Source organism: Eurosta solidaginis, chromosome 1, assembly GCF_040869045.1.
Source record: "Eurosta solidaginis isolate ZX-2024a chromosome 1, ASM4086904v1, whole genome shotgun sequence".
NCBI classification, from domain to species: Eukaryota; Metazoa; Arthropoda; class Insecta; order Diptera; family Tephritidae; genus Eurosta; species Eurosta solidaginis.
In genome coordinates, this window is record NC_090319.1 from 1,608,850 (window position 1) to 1,628,472 (window position 19,623).

The 19,623-nt window shown below is 35.6% G+C and overlaps 1 protein-coding gene across 8 annotated transcripts in view; it reads right to left on the minus strand.

Annotated features, from left to right (window-relative positions):
• The window catches only part of dpr17 (defective proboscis extension response 17), an 81,508-nt gene that overhangs the window by 16,918 nt on the left and 44,967 nt on the right, over window positions 1–19,623 (minus strand). For all 8 annotated transcript variants that reach the window (XM_067763830.1, XM_067763827.1, XM_067763828.1 and 5 more), the window contains exon 3: window positions 4,330–5,069. In XM_067763830.1, the coding sequence (XP_067619931.1) occupies window positions 4,330–5,069 (740 nt within the window). The remainder of the gene's footprint in view (window positions 1–4,329; window positions 5,070–19,623) is intronic.

Consider the following 19,623-nt stretch of genomic DNA (forward strand, 5'->3'; position numbering starts at 1 on the left):
AGAGTCACCCCTGGTCCACCTTTATGGCGATATTTCGAAAATGCGACCACCTATACAACAACCACCACTCCCTTTTAAAATACTCATTAACTCATTTCGTTTGATACCCATATTGCACAAACGAATTCTAGAGTCACCCCTGGGACACCTTTATGGCGATATCTCGAAACGGCGTCCACCTATGGAACTAAGGATTACTCCCTTTTAAAATACTCATTAACACCTTCAGTTTGATACCCATATCGTACAAACGCATTCTAGAGTCAACCCTGATCCACCTTTATGGCTATATCCCTAAATGGCCTCCACCTATAGAACTATGACCCACTCCCTCATAAAATACTCTTTAATGCCTTTCGTTTGATACACATGTCATACAAACACATTCCAGGGTTTCCCTCGGTTCATTTTCCTACATGGTTATTTTCCCTTATGTTGTCACCATAGCTCTCAACTGAGTATGTAATGTTCGGTTACACCCAAACTTAACCTTCCTTACTTGTTCTTCTGCAGTTTAAACATTTTTTCTGCTCGCTTAGAAAGAAATTTCAATTGGAAAACAAAAACAAACTAAGCGAACAGAAAGAAAAAAAGGAAAAGGAGAGGAATTTAGAGGAAGAGAGTGAGACAGAAGAGAGGCAGGTGGATACATACAATCAGAACAGCATCCGTCTGGTTTGATCGTAACTCTGATTTTTCGAAACATCGTTGCTGTAAAACCTCTGGTGTTATATATTCTTTACCCACCCCACTAGTCATCAACAACGTCATGATATTATTCCACATCGTCGAACAACTCACTGATGTAAACTCTGAAGATTTTGGCATCCAGTTCCGTTGACTAAAACTTTTTTATTTCCTCTCAGGCGCTACGCAATTCTAGTCACCTGTCTGGTTTTATTGCATGATTTCATGTCAACTTACATCATTGTCTTACTATTCACTGAGGTGTGATTATTGTGAATTCATAAAGGGGGCGAATAAGAGACAAGTTTCTTGAAAACACTAATGGGCAATTTATGGTAATTCAATAAATTTAGCGCGGGTAAACAAACCCCCCGTAAACGTAGCAATCAGATTGGCGAGATTAAGAGAAAGCGAGAGTTGCACATATCAACCAAGCAGGAAAGGTGTGTAACCATGCATGGGACTGCAAAGTATCGAAAATTTTGTGCAGGTCTTACAAGCTTAGTCTTGAAAAGTTACTATTACCACTAAAAAGAGATGACTGTACGCTCATGATGGATATTCTGAATAGACGCTGCCCTCCAGTGTCAAATGCTCTCAAATTAGGCAGCGTCAGTTATAGCAGATATAGGAAGTGCGACTTGTCGGAAGAAACGATTACAACGTGCAGGTATTTGCGGTATAGCGCTGACATAAAGAGTAACTGAAATAGCTGTTAATAATAACATTAGTGTTTGTCTTTGAAGATTTCCTTTTGATGAAATGTACAGATCTTGTACCCAGTTTTGTGATATTATTAATGTTGTCTTTGTAATTATATACATACAGTACTTTGACGTTTTGAATAATTTATCTTCATCAAATTCAACTACTTGCGTTGCTCCAGATATTCGTCTACATAGCAGTCTGTCAAAAGAGGTGGGTGTAGAGTTGCTGTAGATAGTCAAGCACTAGTTGATGGTGAAAAAGTTGAAAACAGGGAAAATTACAAAATGCCATTAACACAGCACGTCATTACAGAAGGTGATATTCTTCCTACATTTTGAGACAGTCGGTAGCTTCTGTTTTTATTGAAGTTCGCAAGTGACAAGTGCTGTTAATATACAAGGCTGTATGTCTTTTGTATGTATGTGTATTTTCCTTTTTCTTAGTCGTTGCTTCTATCTTATCCTTGTGTACGTATGTTTTAAAATACGTAAAAGCCAACTTAAATCTTCGTACATATTAAATTTTGTGTATCGCAAAATGTCGACGCTGCTATGAAACAACCTTGCTCGTTCATATTTGGTTTCATATTATTTTTAAGTAATTCAAAATTTTGGGGTTAAATCTTCCGCTAGAATTATTACAAATGTATGTAAAACATTTTCGAAGATATGCTAATATACAAATTCGTGCTGTTGTAATGACGAATGTATGTAAGCATAATTTATTACAAAATGAAAGGCTGCGCCATTGCAAAAAATGTTCTATTAATAGATATTTATTCAAAATAATATAATTGAAGGCTTATTTGAGTTATGCTTGAAAATTTGAATGCGTAGACTGGAATTTTATTGGTTCCGTCAACAAGTTGTATGTTTTTATATGTTTTCAATAACTTATGTGTATTCACTAGGTTGGTTCTTATAAATCAATCGTAGGCTTTTTTTCCAGTCTCTCCCCTTCAAGCGGTAATATCGCACACGGGTTAAAGTTGTGATTTATAACCAAATTAATATAATTATAAAAGCCCATATCACAGATAAGTTTTGGTGCTGAGTGGAATAGGTTGAGGAGTACTAACAGAGATTGAGGTTCATATTTTAACAAATTGAGTATTTATAGTGTAATCTGAGCTGTAATCTCTCTGCAACACGCGTAACGATATTTCTGACCCTGGTTTTGCCGTTTGAAAGCGTGAGGATGGAAAAATCGAAAATTGTATTCGTAAGGACCACCATAGTATTTAAATTTAAACAATGCGAAAGTGTGCAACGATGTTTAAGAAGAATCACAGTGATATTAAATGAAGGTTAAATAAAATTTCGCATCGGTAATCGTGATGCAGCTAATTTAAACCAGCTCAAGAATTTTTCGTTTTTTACGCTAAAATAGTCATCGGGCCCTTTTTTTTTGGTACGCCGCTGGTATCGATTTTGGAAGGCGCGTGAGAAATAATGAGTATAAGTGAAAAATTATTATTTACTAAATGTACAAGCGACACAGCTGAAGTCAGTACACTCCCAGTATTGGTTAAAATTTGAGGCTAAGTTTTAAATGGGCTTAAGGTTTAAGTTTTTCATGCATATCCGCCCCAGACAATGGCCCGAAAATTGTTAGATAGTGTAATCTGGCAGTTAATTTATTCAAAACTATGATTTTTTTTCAGAAAGCGTAACATTTCACCTAACTACTTCAGTTGTGAGTTTGTGAATTATATATCAATAAAAATTTAGCAAACGTAAATAAAAAATAAAATAAAAAAAAAAATAAATGTAAGGCGCGATAACCTCCGAAGAGATCTAAGGCCGGGCTTCTCTTCCAATTTGCGTCGTGCTCCTCTTGCTTTTCCCTACAAATTGGTCGGACGGGACCTACATGTTTTATGCCGACTATGAATGGCATCTGCAAGGCAGATGAGTTTTCACTGAGAGCTTTTCATGGCAGAAATATACCCGGAGCGCTTGCCAAACACTGCCGAGAGCCGACCCTGCTTAGAAAATTTTTCTTCTAATTGAAAAACCTTATTTCTAAAATTTTGATGTTGCTTTGCCCGGGGTGTGAACCCAGGACATACGGTGTGGTAGGCGGAGCACGCTACCATCACACCACGGAGGCCGCATAAATATATAATATATACACTGCGGATCTTTTCAACGGGTTAAAACTACTTTTTTTGTTTTTTTGTTTAGGTTCAAGCTGGAACAGTGTAAAGAAAAATCAAACTTCAGCAAAAAGTAATAAAACTGAATCGATCTATGAGCATTTTTGTTTTTTTTAATTGAAGATTTTTAGTCACAAATTTGAGTATACCTTTCCAGCCTTCTAAATTTGAATGTACTTATATGCAAGTTGGGAAAGTTTCTGATATTTCCCTGAAAAATAATTTTGATCCTCGAAAATTCGAAAATACGTGGACATTTTTGCGAAGCTGCTGCCTCAAAAATTTGCTAAAAATGTCGACTAACACCTCGCTCACACGCAATGACTGGCAGTTGTCTTAAAAAATAGAAACTCTTCCATAATTTTTAATGTTTCAATAAAAAGTTAACTATAACAATTGGGGAGTTACGTGCAAAAAGAGCCGGCATTCCCTCTTTGCGTAAAACTGATAAATAGAAAGAATAGGTTCAGTTTTATATAAATTATTATATAAATTTTCAAAGAAGTTCCCTGTTTGCACCTAACTCCTAAATTGTTAGTCACTGCCATTCAGAAAATTGTAAAAATCTTTAAAATGTAAGAACCATTTTAAAGCTGTTTTTCTAACTTGAAATTGTATTTACATTGTTCTTTTATAGTGCACTCTATTTTAGAGGAATATTATTAAAGCCTTAAACAATTAATTTGCGAATAAACGCATATTCCATTTTGAACTTATTCAGATGATCGGTAATGTACATGGAATGGCTTTGAATATCTAAATCATCTCTAACTTACATTACATGGCAGATAAGCGTGATTTCCCATTTGAACTGTGATATTTGTTTCCAGTTGCGAAAGATTTTGTGCGGGCGAATTTTGCTTAGATGCAGCTAAATACAACTGGTCCTGTGGATCTATTGACTCAATTGGTGTGACCATGGATGCAGCTTTGGGTGCAGACGTGTACGATGGTAAGTTAGCAATGGCAAATGCCGGATATGGTGGCAAAAATGTTGGTATGGAAAAGCCTTTTATTAATACATCAGAAGGTGGTGGAGGTTGAAGGCTGACGGCTGCATTATCATCACCTTCTGTTGCAGTATCTATTGTAAATATTTCTATTGGTGATTCACTTGTCCCGAATGGCTTTGTTGTTTTCAGTGTTGACAATGCCAGCGGAGTGCGGTTTGGTGAGTCTAGTGTTGGTGGCGCAAATGATTGCTGATGCAGTTGAAGGGGTGGAGTGAGTAATTTTGTGTCATCAGCGGGCAAAGAGTCAGGGGCGTTTATTATTGTTTTGGCTGATATTAATGAAAATGCAGGTGGCATGGTGGAACTTGTTATTGGAGTCACTGGCAGTGTAGATTTTACTGAATTCGTGGAATTTGTTGTTGGTTCTGGTTTAATATCGACTGCATTAGCAATATTTTGTCCCGCCACCACCAATATTGCTATCGACACGTTGTCCGCCGACGGACTTAAAAGTAACACTTCATTTATTGCGTTTGCATTCGATGTCGTTGTTGTTGTTGTATCTGTGAAATAAAAACAATATACACGAGGTTATGCAAATTTTAAAATATATGATGGAAGTAATCTTCATTTTAAATAGGGGTTGCTATAGGGGGAAAAAATTTGAAATAAGGAAAAAATTCGTTAGCAACAAAATTCATTCAACAAAGATTGTTTGAATTTTACAGTGCTCGTATTCGGGCCAAGACTCAAGTAAAAAAGGGTTAAGCTTTTATTATAAAGTTTTAAATTCTTGTTTATTAATTTCCCTTGTAATAAGTTTTCAACTAGCGTTTCCCTGTCTGAAATTTGGTCTGTCTACTTTTAAAAAGTGAGACTCGCTTCCCTTTTTCAACTTCTCGTTTTTATACTTGTCCATATCTCATTCAATTTATCTCCCTCCCGCTCCCCACTCCGACCCCCAATCCCACTGCATCAACCTTTCCCAACACAAATTTTCCAAAATTTTATACGGATTAACATATAAACTACATAAAATGTGTGTCAAGATGAAATCTAAAAAGCAATGAAGGGCATCCTCCGCTTAATAGTAAAAAAATAATGTTAATTTTCAGAACGCTGAACCAACAGCGTAACTTTTTTTATAATTGATCTATTTGATCTTTGATTTTGATCACTGAAATATTTTTGTAAAGATAGTAAATTTCGTTTGACGAAGTTTTCAACCTCTCTGGTCACGTTAAAATTTTATTCACATTTACCCAGAACTGACAATCTTTATTCGAGTCATAATTGAGTAAATATTTTACCATCTTTTATTATTTGCCACACTACAAAAGTGAAAAACGAAACTTAAATGGAAAAATCATAGAGAAAAGTTAAATTCTGATGTTCAAAAAATGTAATTTCTTCTTAAGGTAAGTATTGAAACCCGTGGGACACATTTTGAACTTTTTTCCTTCATGTATCGTAATGCGCTCTAAAGTACGTGAATGAACTCGTTGTACATACGCAAAGATCTATGTATGCAAATTCTGTATAGCTGAAACATATAAAGCTATTGCTAGCAAAAAGACTTAACCACTTGATGCTCGTTTAGAGTTTACCACTTGTATCGACTTGTTGGAAATTTTGTACAAGTACTTGGCAAGGACATCACTTACCGAACGACATTTTTCTACATTTGATAAAATTTAAAATACTCGAAAGTATTTGGCTACAATTGCACTTGCTTGACTGAGATAATCTGCAACAGAAAATCAGAAAAAAATTCAATTCTAAATTCGAAACGAACAAGTGCCTACCATTAAGCCAAGCTGCTGGATTTGTTTGTTTGATTATTTCTGTTTTTATCATTTTTATACGTGTTGTTGGTATAATAAATAATTGTTAAAAAAAAATCTAAAAAACACGCTTTTATAGCTAACCGAACTAAAAAATAGAAAATAATTTTCAATTAAAAAGAATTTATGTAACAGTAGTAGAAAACTAGTAAAATTATGGACAATGGGCGTGGAACCACCCACTTTTAAAAGAAGATAATTGAAAAGTTTTGCAAGCTGCAATTTGGCAGTTGTTGAAGATATCATGATGAAATTTGGCAGGAAGGTTACTCCTATTACTGTATGTGTGCTAAATAAAAATTAGCAAAATCAGATGACGAACACGCCCACTTTTCAAAAAGAATTTATTTTAAGGTAAAATTTTAACAAAAAATTTAATACTTTTACAGTGTATAAGTAAATTATGTCAACATTCAACTCCAGTAATGATATGGTGCAACAAAATACAAAAATAAAAGAAAATTACAAAATGGGCGTGGCTCTTTTTATTTAATTTGTCTATAATACTTTTAATGACATAAGTTGAACAAAAATTTACCAATCCTTGTGAAATTTGGTAGGGGCATAGACTCTATGACGATAACTGTTTTCTGTGAAAATGGGCGAAATCGGTTTTTATACACAGTCGACCGTCCGTCCTTCCGCTTGGCCGTTAACACGAAAACTTGAGCAAAAATCGATATATCTTTACTAAACTTAGTTCATGTACTTATCTGAACTCTCTATCTTGGTATAAAAACTAACCGAAATCCGACTATGACCACGCCCACTTTTTCGTTATCGAAAATGACGAAAAATGAAAAAAATGCCATAATTCTATACCAAATTAGAAAAAAGGGATGAAACATGGATTGGTTTATTGACGCAAAATATAACATTAGAAAAAACTTTGTAAAATGGGTGTGACACCTACCATATCAAGTAGAAGAAAATGAAATAGTTCTGCAGGGCGAAATCAAAAGCCCTTGGAATTTTGGCAGGAATACTTTTCGTGGTATTAAATATATAAATAAATTAGCGGTACCCAACAGATGATGTTGTGGTTCACCCTGGTCCACATTTTGGTCGATATCTCGAAATGGCGTCCATCTATAGAACTATGGCCCACTCCCATTTAAAATACTCTTTAATACCTTCCATTTGATATCCATGTCATACAAACACATTCCAGGGTTACCCTAGGTTCATTTTCCTACATGGAGATTTTCCCTAATTTTGTCTCCAAAGCTATCAGCTGAGTATGTAATGTTCGGTTACACCCGAACTTAAGCTTCCTTACTTGTTTAGTTTTAAGTGTTTTTTAAACTTTGTTATAGCTACAAATTCTCTTTACTCCTCACATAAATTGAGATGCGATACGTTTAAAGTATATTGGCATTGAATTAATAAGGAGAACACATCGGCAAAATTTACCATTTTCGATGAAGTGTTCAACTCGCACTACATTACAAATATGTTAAAAGTAAGTAAAATGTTTGAACTGTGGATGTCGTGAATTCGTAAACTGTTAGATTATATCTTTATTTAAACTTATTACATGGAACTGTGGGTGTCATAACCAGGAACCAAATTTAATAATAAAATTTTTTTTGTTGAAAAAGTCTGGGTCAGAAAATTTTCCTAGGTGAGAGTTTATGGGATCCAGGGGATACCCGGGAATATCCGTTCCAATGTTATAGGGCCGGACTTTAAAATAAATGTAAGGTGCGATAACCTCCGAAGAGATTTTATGCGGAGCTTCTCCTCCAATTTGCGTCGTGATTTGATATTGATTTTTTCTACTTGTTTTACGCCGACTCCGAATGGCATCTACAAGGCAGATGAGTTTTCACTGAGAGCTTTTCGTGGCAGCAATACACACGGAGTGCTTGCCAAACACTGCCGAGGCGCAACCCTGCTTAGAAAAATTTTCTTCTAATTGAAAAAACTTATTTCTAAAATTTTGATGTTGCTTTGCCCGGGGCGTGATTACAGGATCTTCGGTGTGGATGGCGGGGCACGCTACCATCATAATGTAAAATAAAAGTTTGCAAATAATTTTTTCTGAAAGACTTTTATTATAAAAGAAAACAGTTTGGGTTCCCTTAGTGTAATTATACTCAGCGTGCTTTGCACACAGAGTATACTAACTTTGATTGGATAACGGTTGGTTTTACAGGTATAAAGGAATCGAGATAGATATAGACTACCATATATCAAAATCATCAGTGTCGAAAAAAAAATTTGATTTAGCCATATCCGTCCGTCCGTCTGTCCGTTAACACGATAACTTGAGTAAATATTGAGATATCTTCACCAAATTTGGTACACGAGTTTACCTGGACCCAGAATAGATTGGTATTGAAAATGAGTGTAATCGGATGGTAACCACGCCCACTTTATATATATATAACATTTTGGAAAACACAAAAAACCTGATTATTTAGTAAATAATACACCTAGAATGTTGAAATTTGACGTGTGGACTGATATTGAGACTCTTGATACAAATTTGAAAAGATAATTGATAATGGGCGTGGCACCGCCCGCTCGTGATAAAATCAATTTTACAAATATTATTAATCATAAATCAAAAATCGTTAAACCTATTGTAACAAAATTGGGCAGAGGGGTTGCCTTTACTATAAGGAATGCTTTGAAGAACGAAATCGGTTAAGGACCACGACCACTTTTATATAAAAGATTTTAAAAGGGTCGTGGACGAATAAAATAAGCTACATCTTTGCATAAAAGAGCTTTATATAAATGGTATTTCATTTCACAAGTGGATTTATAATAATAAAGAGAAAATAATCAAATTTTGAAAAATGGGCCCCTTTTATGACTAAGCAATTTTCTATGTTTCGGGAGCCATAACTCGAAGAAAAATTAACGTATCGTAATAAAATTGTCTACACATATTTTCCTTATAGCAGAAAATATTTCTAGTAAAAATGGACGGGATCGGTTAAAGACCACGGCAACTTAGATATAAAACATGTTTAAAAGGGTCGTAGACTAGAATAATAAGCTAAATCTTGGCAAAAAATAGTTTTGATTCAACGACATTTCACTTAAGTTTTATTGTAAGAGGAAATTGGGAGATTTTGTTTTAACGGGCGGTGCCCCGGGTTATGTAGAAAAGTAATTTATCTGAAATGAAATGTGCAATTGAAGCTCACGCTGAGTATATAATGTGTGGTTACACCCGAACTTAGACACCTTTACTTGTTTTGATATTAGAACCGTATGACGGGCTCGCACAAACTTATTCCCTGTAGGAAATGCCTAATGACATTGTTCCGAAATTATACTTCTACAACTACCCAATGTTGACCGTACGTAATTGAAAGGACAATATTCTGTCAAAATTCATCGGTTTATATTCTATTGTCCCAAATAATTTATCTGGATTGTGGCTGAAAATTGCCAGGATTGAGAAAATGGAAATTATGAGATACATCCGACATACATCATACATCGAATTCAGACAAAATTTGTTTGTGGGTTTATTTTATTTGATTTTAGTAAGGCCTTTGCATTCATTTATCGTCAAAAGCCAAAGAGTTGAATTTAAATGTAAAAAGTGCCTCACGTGGAACTCGCAACACTCACATGGCGGCATAACTAATTTAAATAGAAAATGTAACAAAATCCCAATATTATCAGCGCTGCGTGACTATTTTGTTGTCGCTGTGCTTCCACCATTTGCCGCTATTGTTTTCATGTATTGTGATTACCACTGCTTTTGAATTCAATTTTGTATGCTGGCTAAAAACAAAAACAAATTGCTATATGCGATTTAAATAAGCACGCGCACACATTAATTTCAATTAAGCAGTAAAAGATTTAATTGAAAATTTCTGTTTCACTGTTCCAAACTAATTTATTTGACTGCAATTATGTCCGATGCTGTCTGCATTATATTAATTTATATCCCGCATTAAGTTTGCGGCCATCATAAGCTGTAATAGACGAAAAATATAAACTTGTGTCATCACATCATGCAAAATAATTTCAGCTTAGAAATCAAAACAGGGTCTAAATCTTGGTAACAAGAGCTTCTTTGTACTGAATAGTCAATTGAAAGGTAAAACCCTCTCTCGAGTATGCGAATGACTGAAGACGCTGCTGCCCAGAAAGAATTTCTCTCGACACAAATGTGGATCTGTCAAGCTATTTGTTAAAATTATAATAAATTATTAATTTTATGAGTGAGAGTTTTTCAAATATGAAATTAATCCGATTCACAACTTATTTCGATCAAGAATCATACGACACGTTATCAAGCTTGAAAGCTTTAACTATACCATGTGATCTCTAAAAACATCTCGGATCATTATCTACTACAAAATATTAAAAATTGCTAAATAAAGCGCATTCCAGTAAGTAACTCATTTCTAGTTAACTTCTAATGGTCTGGTTGGAAAGTAATTGAAGGTTGCCATGACAATGAAATTGAAAAACATTAAGCCTAAAAATATTTAGACTATAAAACATTTTTTTTCTTTTTACTTCGTAGTTTTGAAAATTGTTTGGACTAATAGTTAGAAGTAGGCTGATTTAATTTGATACTGAAACTAGGTGTCTATTGATAAAAAAATTCTAATTAGCTTCTTTTCCTGCTGGGTATTAAGTTAATGGGCCTCACTTTTTTTCTTCCTCAATTCCATCCAACTCACAGTCCTTAGATACGCTTTATTTTATTGCCTGTTCATATTTCTAGAGCGTTTTGTAAGCAAATTTTTATTTTATCAGCATGTTTAAATTCAAATAACCAGATACAGTTATAAACAAAATCAAAGAAATTTGAGCTAATATTGAAAACACAAAAACAAAAATTACGCATCACTTCATCCTCCTTTTGTTAGGATTGATTGTCAAAGTACTGCTTGTTAACTATTTGATTTCATAATTTCACATTTGCTTGTATGTTTGTGCATATGCAATACACCATCATGCCACACTTTATTTAGTATAGTGATGGACTATACACGCTATAACTAACTTTTTTGATAAAGTATAGATAACGTTTGGTGACGTCGATTTCAATTCGATGAATGATGCTTTAAAAAAAAAATGGGATATGACTGATCGTTTTTTCAGCCTTGACGAAATTTCTTCAATGAACTGTCAAATAAACTGCCCGTAAGTCCTAACCGGAATTGTGAAAATGCTCCTAGTTCCCATAATTTTGACGGAGATTATTGTCGACTGTTGCATGGAAAGTTGGATGGCGTTATGACAATAGAAATAAGCTTACAACAGATTTGTTGCAAACATTTATTTGAGCTGGAAGTAGAGATCCTATTATGTGATCGCATATGTAAATCTGTTTTGAAATCCGAAAAAATATCTTTCGAAGCTAACAAAGCCCCAGTTTTCGAGATATCGATGATGAAAACAACAAATAACATTGATGTTTGCTATGAAAAATCGAGTGCTATAATAAATAAATTTATATGCACATCTGTTATTCAGCAATGATGAAGCTGTGCAAAATATGTTTTTAAATTGTTCCCTTGTATTGATACTTACTTACAAATACACACCCACATACATATCTTTTGCGGAACTGGTGAATTTAGCAGAGCAGACCTATGTGGCACACGAATTTGTACAAACATATGTATTTACCTGATCTTACAGGTAGATTCACTATCTCAATACCAGTGTCGTAACAATAGGGTGGCAGAGCTGGCAAAATGCCACGGGCCCCGACTCAAGAGGCCCCCGGGCCAAGAGGCCCCCGGGCCAAGAGGCCGCGAGCTAAAAAAAATTGTTTTTGCATTGTACCTGAGTATTTTATTTTATTTGAAAAGTATATTTTCACAAATTCTGCTTAAAATCCAAAGTAGGACCACTAAAGGTCATAATACAATGTCGAGTCAATCGTTAGACTTTTGAACGAAACTAAACAAAAATATGTTGATTCATTTTTAGACATGTACACGTTACACGTGAGAGAAGTTGTTGATATGCAGAATTTTTTTGAAACAATTCAACAAATTTATATTTTTTTTGGGCATAGTTATCAAATTGTATGTATAAGAAAGAAAGTGAGTCTTTAACTTAAATAACATTAAAAACATTAAGCCCTACTTGTTGGGCAGGAAGCTATGATGTCGTTTTTGCTTTAAAAGTTCGGTTTTTTGAAGTCCAAAAAGCGCTAACGAAAAAATTCTGTTAAAAAGCAAATCATACGAAAGATATGAAGCTGTTTCACTCAAAAAGAAGATCGAAAACACCAATTTTGTTATGTTATTGGTTTTCAAAGTGAACACTTCTTAACGAGTATTGGACATCATTATAAACCAAGTGAAATCGCGTTTCATTCCAATGAATGAAATTGTTTCAAATTCCAGTGCTTTGCAGCTGTCCACTTAAAATGTTTTAAATGACACTGGTCTTTTAAAAAAAGCTCTAGAATTGGTTGACATAAATTAAACAGAAATATTTGAATCATTTGCCAAAGAAATTCCCAATTTTCGACCCATTTTCAGAGACGAAAGAGAAAGACCGTCGTATGTTAGAGACCACGCTGATTTATTAATAATAAAATTTTTACAATTTCTGTGATTACAGCTGGTGCTGAACGATCATTTTCAAAACTAAAATAGATAAAAACCTACTTAAGAAACTCTATGAGATAAGACAGGTTATGTAACTTGGCTATTCTGTCTATTAAAAATTCTATAGCAGAACAGAAATGTAGAAAAAAAGAAATTAATAAAAATATTTCGTATCTTGATCCTGACTTGATTTTTGTTGCTTAGATATCAATCTTGAGCGTCCCTCTGAAAATGAATGTTTCTCTTACAGAGATTTTCGCGACATCTACCTGAATAAGATATACCGTGATATGGATAAAATAAAAAATAACTAAATGTAAGGCGCGATAATCTCCGAAGAGATTTTAAGCCAAGATTCGCTTCCAATTTGCGTCGTGCTCCTTTTAATTTTTTCTACAAATTGGCGGGACGGGACCTACTTGTTTTATGCCGATTCCGAACGGCATCTGCAAGGCAGATGAGTTTTCACTGAGAGCTTTTCATTGCAGAAATACACTCTGAGTGTCTGCCAAACACTGCCGAGGGGCAACCCCGCTTAGAAAAATTGTCTTCTAATTGAAAAACCTTGTTCTAAAATTTTGATATTGCTTTGCCCGGTGCGAGAACCCTGGATCCTCGGTGTGGTAGGCTGATCACGCTACCATTACACCATGGATAATATAGACATAACCATGTATAGGAAACTTCTATCTGTTGATGGAAAACATAATTTTTTTACGAATAAATTTAAAATCTAACTTTGATAAACATGGAGTTTGAAGGCTATTAGATTGCGATTTTTGGGAAACTTTCAAAGCTGCTAGGAACAACGCTTCGCTTATTACAAGGCGTGAAAAGCAAGCTTATTTTAGTATAAAGTTGAACTCTAAGCTCCCTGCTAAAAACTTCTGTTGCAATATTAACAATCTGAAAGTACTAGAAAAACAGAAGGTGCCTTGCACCTTAGATCCAAACAATGACAAGAATGCTTTTCTAGAGAGTAGTCCATCTTGTATTGATACCTCACCTTTTGTTGCTCGTGAAAGTCTTTGTTTTACGGGTCCTAACTTAGAGTTCGTATCTGTGTCTTAATGTAGTGTTGGAAAATATCTGCTTAAAATAAGTTTTAACAAGGAAGGGGAGGACAGACTTCCACCTAAATTTATAAAAATCATATTACCCTGCATCCTATATACTTTCCACCCATAAATATACTCTCGGCGCTTTTAATAGTCTTCCAAATGCTTTTGGCTAAGCAAATGCCTTTGCACATCCAATTCAATAATCTCCTTCTTCCCACCATAGCTGCAATACTGCTCCGCTGAATATACTTGATGATATTGGAATACCTTTTGATAAAAATTAACTGACATTGCTTTGCCTGCTTGACTTTTCAAAAGCGTTTGATTCAGTTAACCATCTACTGTAATGTAACAATCTTAAAAAATATTTTTTACTTAGCACCAGTTCGGATATAGTAATTAAATATTTGTGTGAAACTGTCCCTTTGGGTGATAGCCGCCCGCTTTTTCTGCAGGTTCGATAATTAAATGAAAATTCGATTTCCATATGTATTCAGCAGCCTAGAGGGTTTGAAAAAAAAAAAACAGCAATAAAGAATTAGTCGCAATTTTCTCTCAGTGCACAAATTCATAGCAAAATGCATAGTTTTTGAGATAGTAATTTTAATGTGTTAAAACCGACGTATTTGGTAACCATAGCTAACATTTTTTTACATCTCTAACGCCAACTTTGGAGATCAAATAATGTTTTAGACAATTGCGATCATTATATTTAGCATATAAGTCGAGATAGTCTCACAAATTGTGTTTTTTGACTTATGTCACTTTTGAAGTAAATGTTCGATATGTACCAATATTCTTCCAAATATTCTGATATTTATTGTTCGTTGACTAAATCTTATGTTGCAAATATAAAAAAAAATACTGTTTAATTTGCGTATCTTTCGAATGCTTTTTATTTCATTCATTTGTTAAGAACAAATAATCACAAGGAAAATTTATGCAACCCCAAATATTCAGTGTAAACCTTTTAAAACATGTTGGCAATTTATGTTTCGCCATATATTGTAGAAAAGGGTTACTTGCATATATTTATTTTTACCTTACCTTTTTCATCGGCTTAAATTACTTTCCAACTAAGGTCCCTTGAAATTTCGTTTTGTATTTTTCTTATCTATAACTATAATTTCTATTTTATCTTTAAATGTTTTGGTTTTTCCGATTTATAGTTTAAATAAATTTGGAACGAAATACAAAGACACCTAAGCACCGCGGCCACCATTTTTTCTAAATAAAGTAACAGCATAGCTCAAATGACAAGTGTCACAAAAATACTTGGAAAAATGTTAATTAAGGAAATGCCATAAAAACTTTTCACCAAAAACTCATCAAGGATGTATGTAAAAGGAATGACTGATAGAATAATGGTGGTGTAAAGAATTCTAGAAGTGTAGTGGTTTTGATATACATTTTATGACGTCCAAGTCCGCTACAGCTTCAAATTCCGCCGTAAGCGGGCATTCAAGACGTGCACAGTACTCGGGCGCCACGTCCAAGGGGCGCCAAATCGAACGATGTAATATTGAAAGTCAATTTCATAATAAATAGTCGTCCACACTGAAGAATAAAAAAAAAAACTTACTACCTCGGACCGCAATCTTTGCCCTAACAACCACATCTCTTGGAATCCGTTAAGAAACTTCGTCTATCAGAAGGTGGAAGCGCCCATCGCCGCTTGATGGCACTCCAAACTCAATAAAAATAGCGATCATTCGGTCGGTTTTCTAGCTCCGTATCACCCTCAATTATCACGGAAATATTCTGGCTCATTGATACTGGTATTTTCATATTAAAAATTCTCAAGATGCACTCGTTGTGTTTCGTTTCACTAAAAACTAACTAATTAAATAAATAAATAAATGTAAGGCGCGATAACCCCCGAAGAGATTTTAGGCCGATCTTCTCTTCCAATTTGCGCCGTGCTTCTTTTTTAATTTTTCCTACAAATTGGCGGGACGGGACCTACTTGTTGTTGTTGCCTTGCCAGGGGTGTGAACCCAGGACATTCGGTGTGGTAGGCGGAGAATGCTACAATTACACTACGGTGGCCGCCAATTAAAAAAAAAATTACCTAATTATGCCTGGTAAATATTCTTTGAGTAGCAGCCTTTTCCATTCCCATGCAGCACTACAAAACACCAAAAAATTAACACAGCTACTCAGATTTACTTTCAGATATTGAAGGGATTGAACGCTCTGATAAAATAGGAGTTTTGTTTCAGACCAGAATATTTTGATACTTTTGTCGCTATTCATATAAGGGATACTGATAGATTGCGAGATGTGCTACGTACTCAATGGAGCATATTCATAGAAGGAATTTGGTTGGTGCTTAAAGTTAGTTGCAGCTTTTTTGACAGATAGCCCATAGGAAATTACGTCAAAAAGCTGTCACTTACTTATAGTTCTTAATTAGGTTTGACTATGAATATACCCCAATATATAACGAAAGTACTTACGATAAAAAATAAAAAAGAACGATCCTTTGGAATTGTTTTTTCCGTCATAAGTTGCGACTCTACCTTCCCTGGGTACTATATTTCATTATTATATCCCCTTAATACAAAATATTAGTATTAAATCCGTTTTACTTGCAATAACCAAAAAAATTAACAATTCTTTAAAATTATGTTTTTTACTTACACTACTTAGATTTTCGCTTTCAAAAATATTTCATTTCATTTCATTTCATTGTAACTAATTTACTGCAATTCTTCTTATTTCAAATTCTCTGCTAACGCTCGTATCGCTAAACTGATGAATAAATAACTCCACTTTTCAATAATGCAAAATGGCCTTTATTAAAGTACTTCACAATAACTACCATTGCTCGCCAGGTGGCTTCTTAAATCAAACTGATTGTAGCGCCACTACGGTTGCTGCCTTTTATACTCCCTGATTTCCTCGTTGCATCTTCTAGGTGCTTCCAGAATTTACTTAGTTACTGCTATATAATTATAACTACAGATGTACGTGTATAGCTCTCATATGCGCGTGTATTTGTGAGCGACACTTCCACTATTGTAATCGCATATCTCAGATAAGATATCTGCATGTGTTTGTGCGTTGCTTCTCCGCTGCGTGTACGTACATATGTGTAGACATAATGATTTAATTATTGATGTGCATACAGACACTGCTTAGCATCGGCTTAGAGATGACAGTACCCCTTAGTGTTACTAATATTCGTAACACTGCCCTCCACCTAAATCTGATCGTCCCGATCTCTCGATCTAACCGCTGATAGCCTCTTCTCTTCTATTTCGTGGTTTCCCAATTGTTCGTATGCGGTAGATGACATCACTGATCCTCTTCACAACTCTGTACGGGCCTTCGCAACTGCACCGATATTTGGATGGAACACCTTTCCGCCGGTGAGGGTTGTATAGCAGTACCAAATCTCCCTGCAAGAAACCTTCCGAATTAAAGATATTTTCATGCCAGTTTTTCATCTTACTACTCATTACCCTGGCCCGTTCCGTCACACTCTGTTGTTTGGCCAATGAACTACTTCGTAAGGCTTGATCTTGACGAATTGGCTTTGCATAATCAGTATCGTGCTGACGTTATTAGTGCGCGCTGACTTTAAACCACCCTTGCATTCTTTCTGGAAAATTCTTTCAGTCGTTTCAGTGCGTCCATTAGGGTTTGTCAATGCCAATGTTTTTCTCGTTTTTCTTGTTTGGCCCATTCGTTCCATCAACCCTTGCCCGATCTGCTGCCTTTGATTTTTGTGGTTTTTGTCGAATCTTATTCAATAGCACTCACTTACTGCTGAACCCTTGCTCAAAACTGAAGTTAAGTGACACATACTTGTTCTTATACTGCATAATCCTTCCCCGCATATCGATCCTGATGTCATAGTCAACTAAAAAATCCACTCCCAATATGACTTCATCAAGGATCACTGCCACAACGAATTTGTGTAGAACCATGACCTCCCCAACTAAGACTTCACATACCACTTGTACCTGGACTTGGTTATACTCACCAGTAATCGTACACAATCTTGCTCCATGTAATGGCTTTACCCTCCTGTTCACCAAATCGGATCGGATTAAAGAATGAAATGCGCCCGTATCTACAGTCAGTACAGGCTCCTTGCCATCCACATTTCCTTTGACGGTAAGACTGCTCGACTTCCTTCCAGTTTGCGAGGTAGGTATCACACGACATTCAATAGCTGGGACAAGTTTTCGATCTTTACATCTGACTCGCTCTTGCATATCTCCTCCAGCTTTGCGTTTGCGACCAGCCAAGTTGGAAATACCAGGACCGGTGCTGCAATGACATGCAATGTGACTTGGGTTACCGCACTTGGAACAATTAATAACTCCAGCATTTTTTTGTTGTAATCCCTTCAGTGCATCCAAAATTGTGTCTACCCAATCTGGCCTTTCCACTTCCACGCGATGAGCTTTGTATGCGGGCTTACTCAAAAGTGACGCTGTTTCCTGAGTCAGTGCATGGGATACCGTTTCAGAAAATGTTGGCTTTGGTTTCGCATATGTAGCTCGTTTGGTTTCGGCATCGCGTATTCCATTTATAAAGCTCTGAATTTTAACCCTCTCGGTGTATTCCACGGGTGCGTCTGCATTTGCGAGATGAGCCAATCTTTCAACATCCGACGCAAACTCCTGCAAAGTCTCATTCGCCTTTTGGTAACGATTTTGCAACTCAATTTGATATATCTGTTTCCTATGATCGCTTCCGTAACGTCTCTCTAGAGCGCTCATCAATGTTTCATAGTAGTTCCGTTCGTACTCTGGAATGGTCTGTAAGATTCCAGCTGAATACCCTTTCAATGCCTCGAACAATGCAGCAACTTTATCTTCAGCATTCCAGTTGTTCACGGCTGACGTCTTCTCAAATTGAAGCTTGAATACCTCGAAAGGAACAGAGCCGTCAAAGATGGAGTTTTTACCTGCGGATTGCTCGCTGGAACAGCTGGGCGATTTAGTTGTAACTGTTTCATAAGACCTTTCAACGCTTCTATCTCGGCATCAACTTTGTCCTCGAGTTGTAAAATTTTTGCATCCTGCTCTTCCAGTTTCGCAAAAAGCTGCGAAGATACCTGTTCCGAAATTTTTGCCGACATTCCAGATATACGTGCCTCTTGCGCTTCCAGAAGGTGGACCAGGAGTGACTATAGACTTTGTTTGTACGATATGGATATCAAATGAAAGCTGTTAATGAGTCTTTTTAAAAGGAAGTGGGCCTTGGTTCTATAGGTGAACGCCTTTTCGAGATATCGCCATAAATGTGGACCAGGGGTGACTCTAGAATGCGTTTGTACAATATCGGTATCAAACGAAAGATGTTAATGAGTATTTTAAAAGGGAGTGGTGGTAGTTGTATATGTGAAGGCGTATTCCAGATATCGACCAAAATGTGGACCAGGGTGACCCAGAACAGCATCTGTTGGATACCGCTAATTTATTTATATATGTATTACCACGAACAGTATTCCTGCCAAGATTTCAAGGGTTTTTTCATTTCGCCCTGCTGAACTTTTTCATTTTCTTCTACTTAATATGGTAGGTGTCACACCCATTTTACGAAGTTTTTTTCTAAAGTTATATTTTGCGTCAATAAACCAATCCAATTACCGTGTTTCATCCCTTTTTTCGTATTTGGTATAGAATTATGGCATTTTTTTAA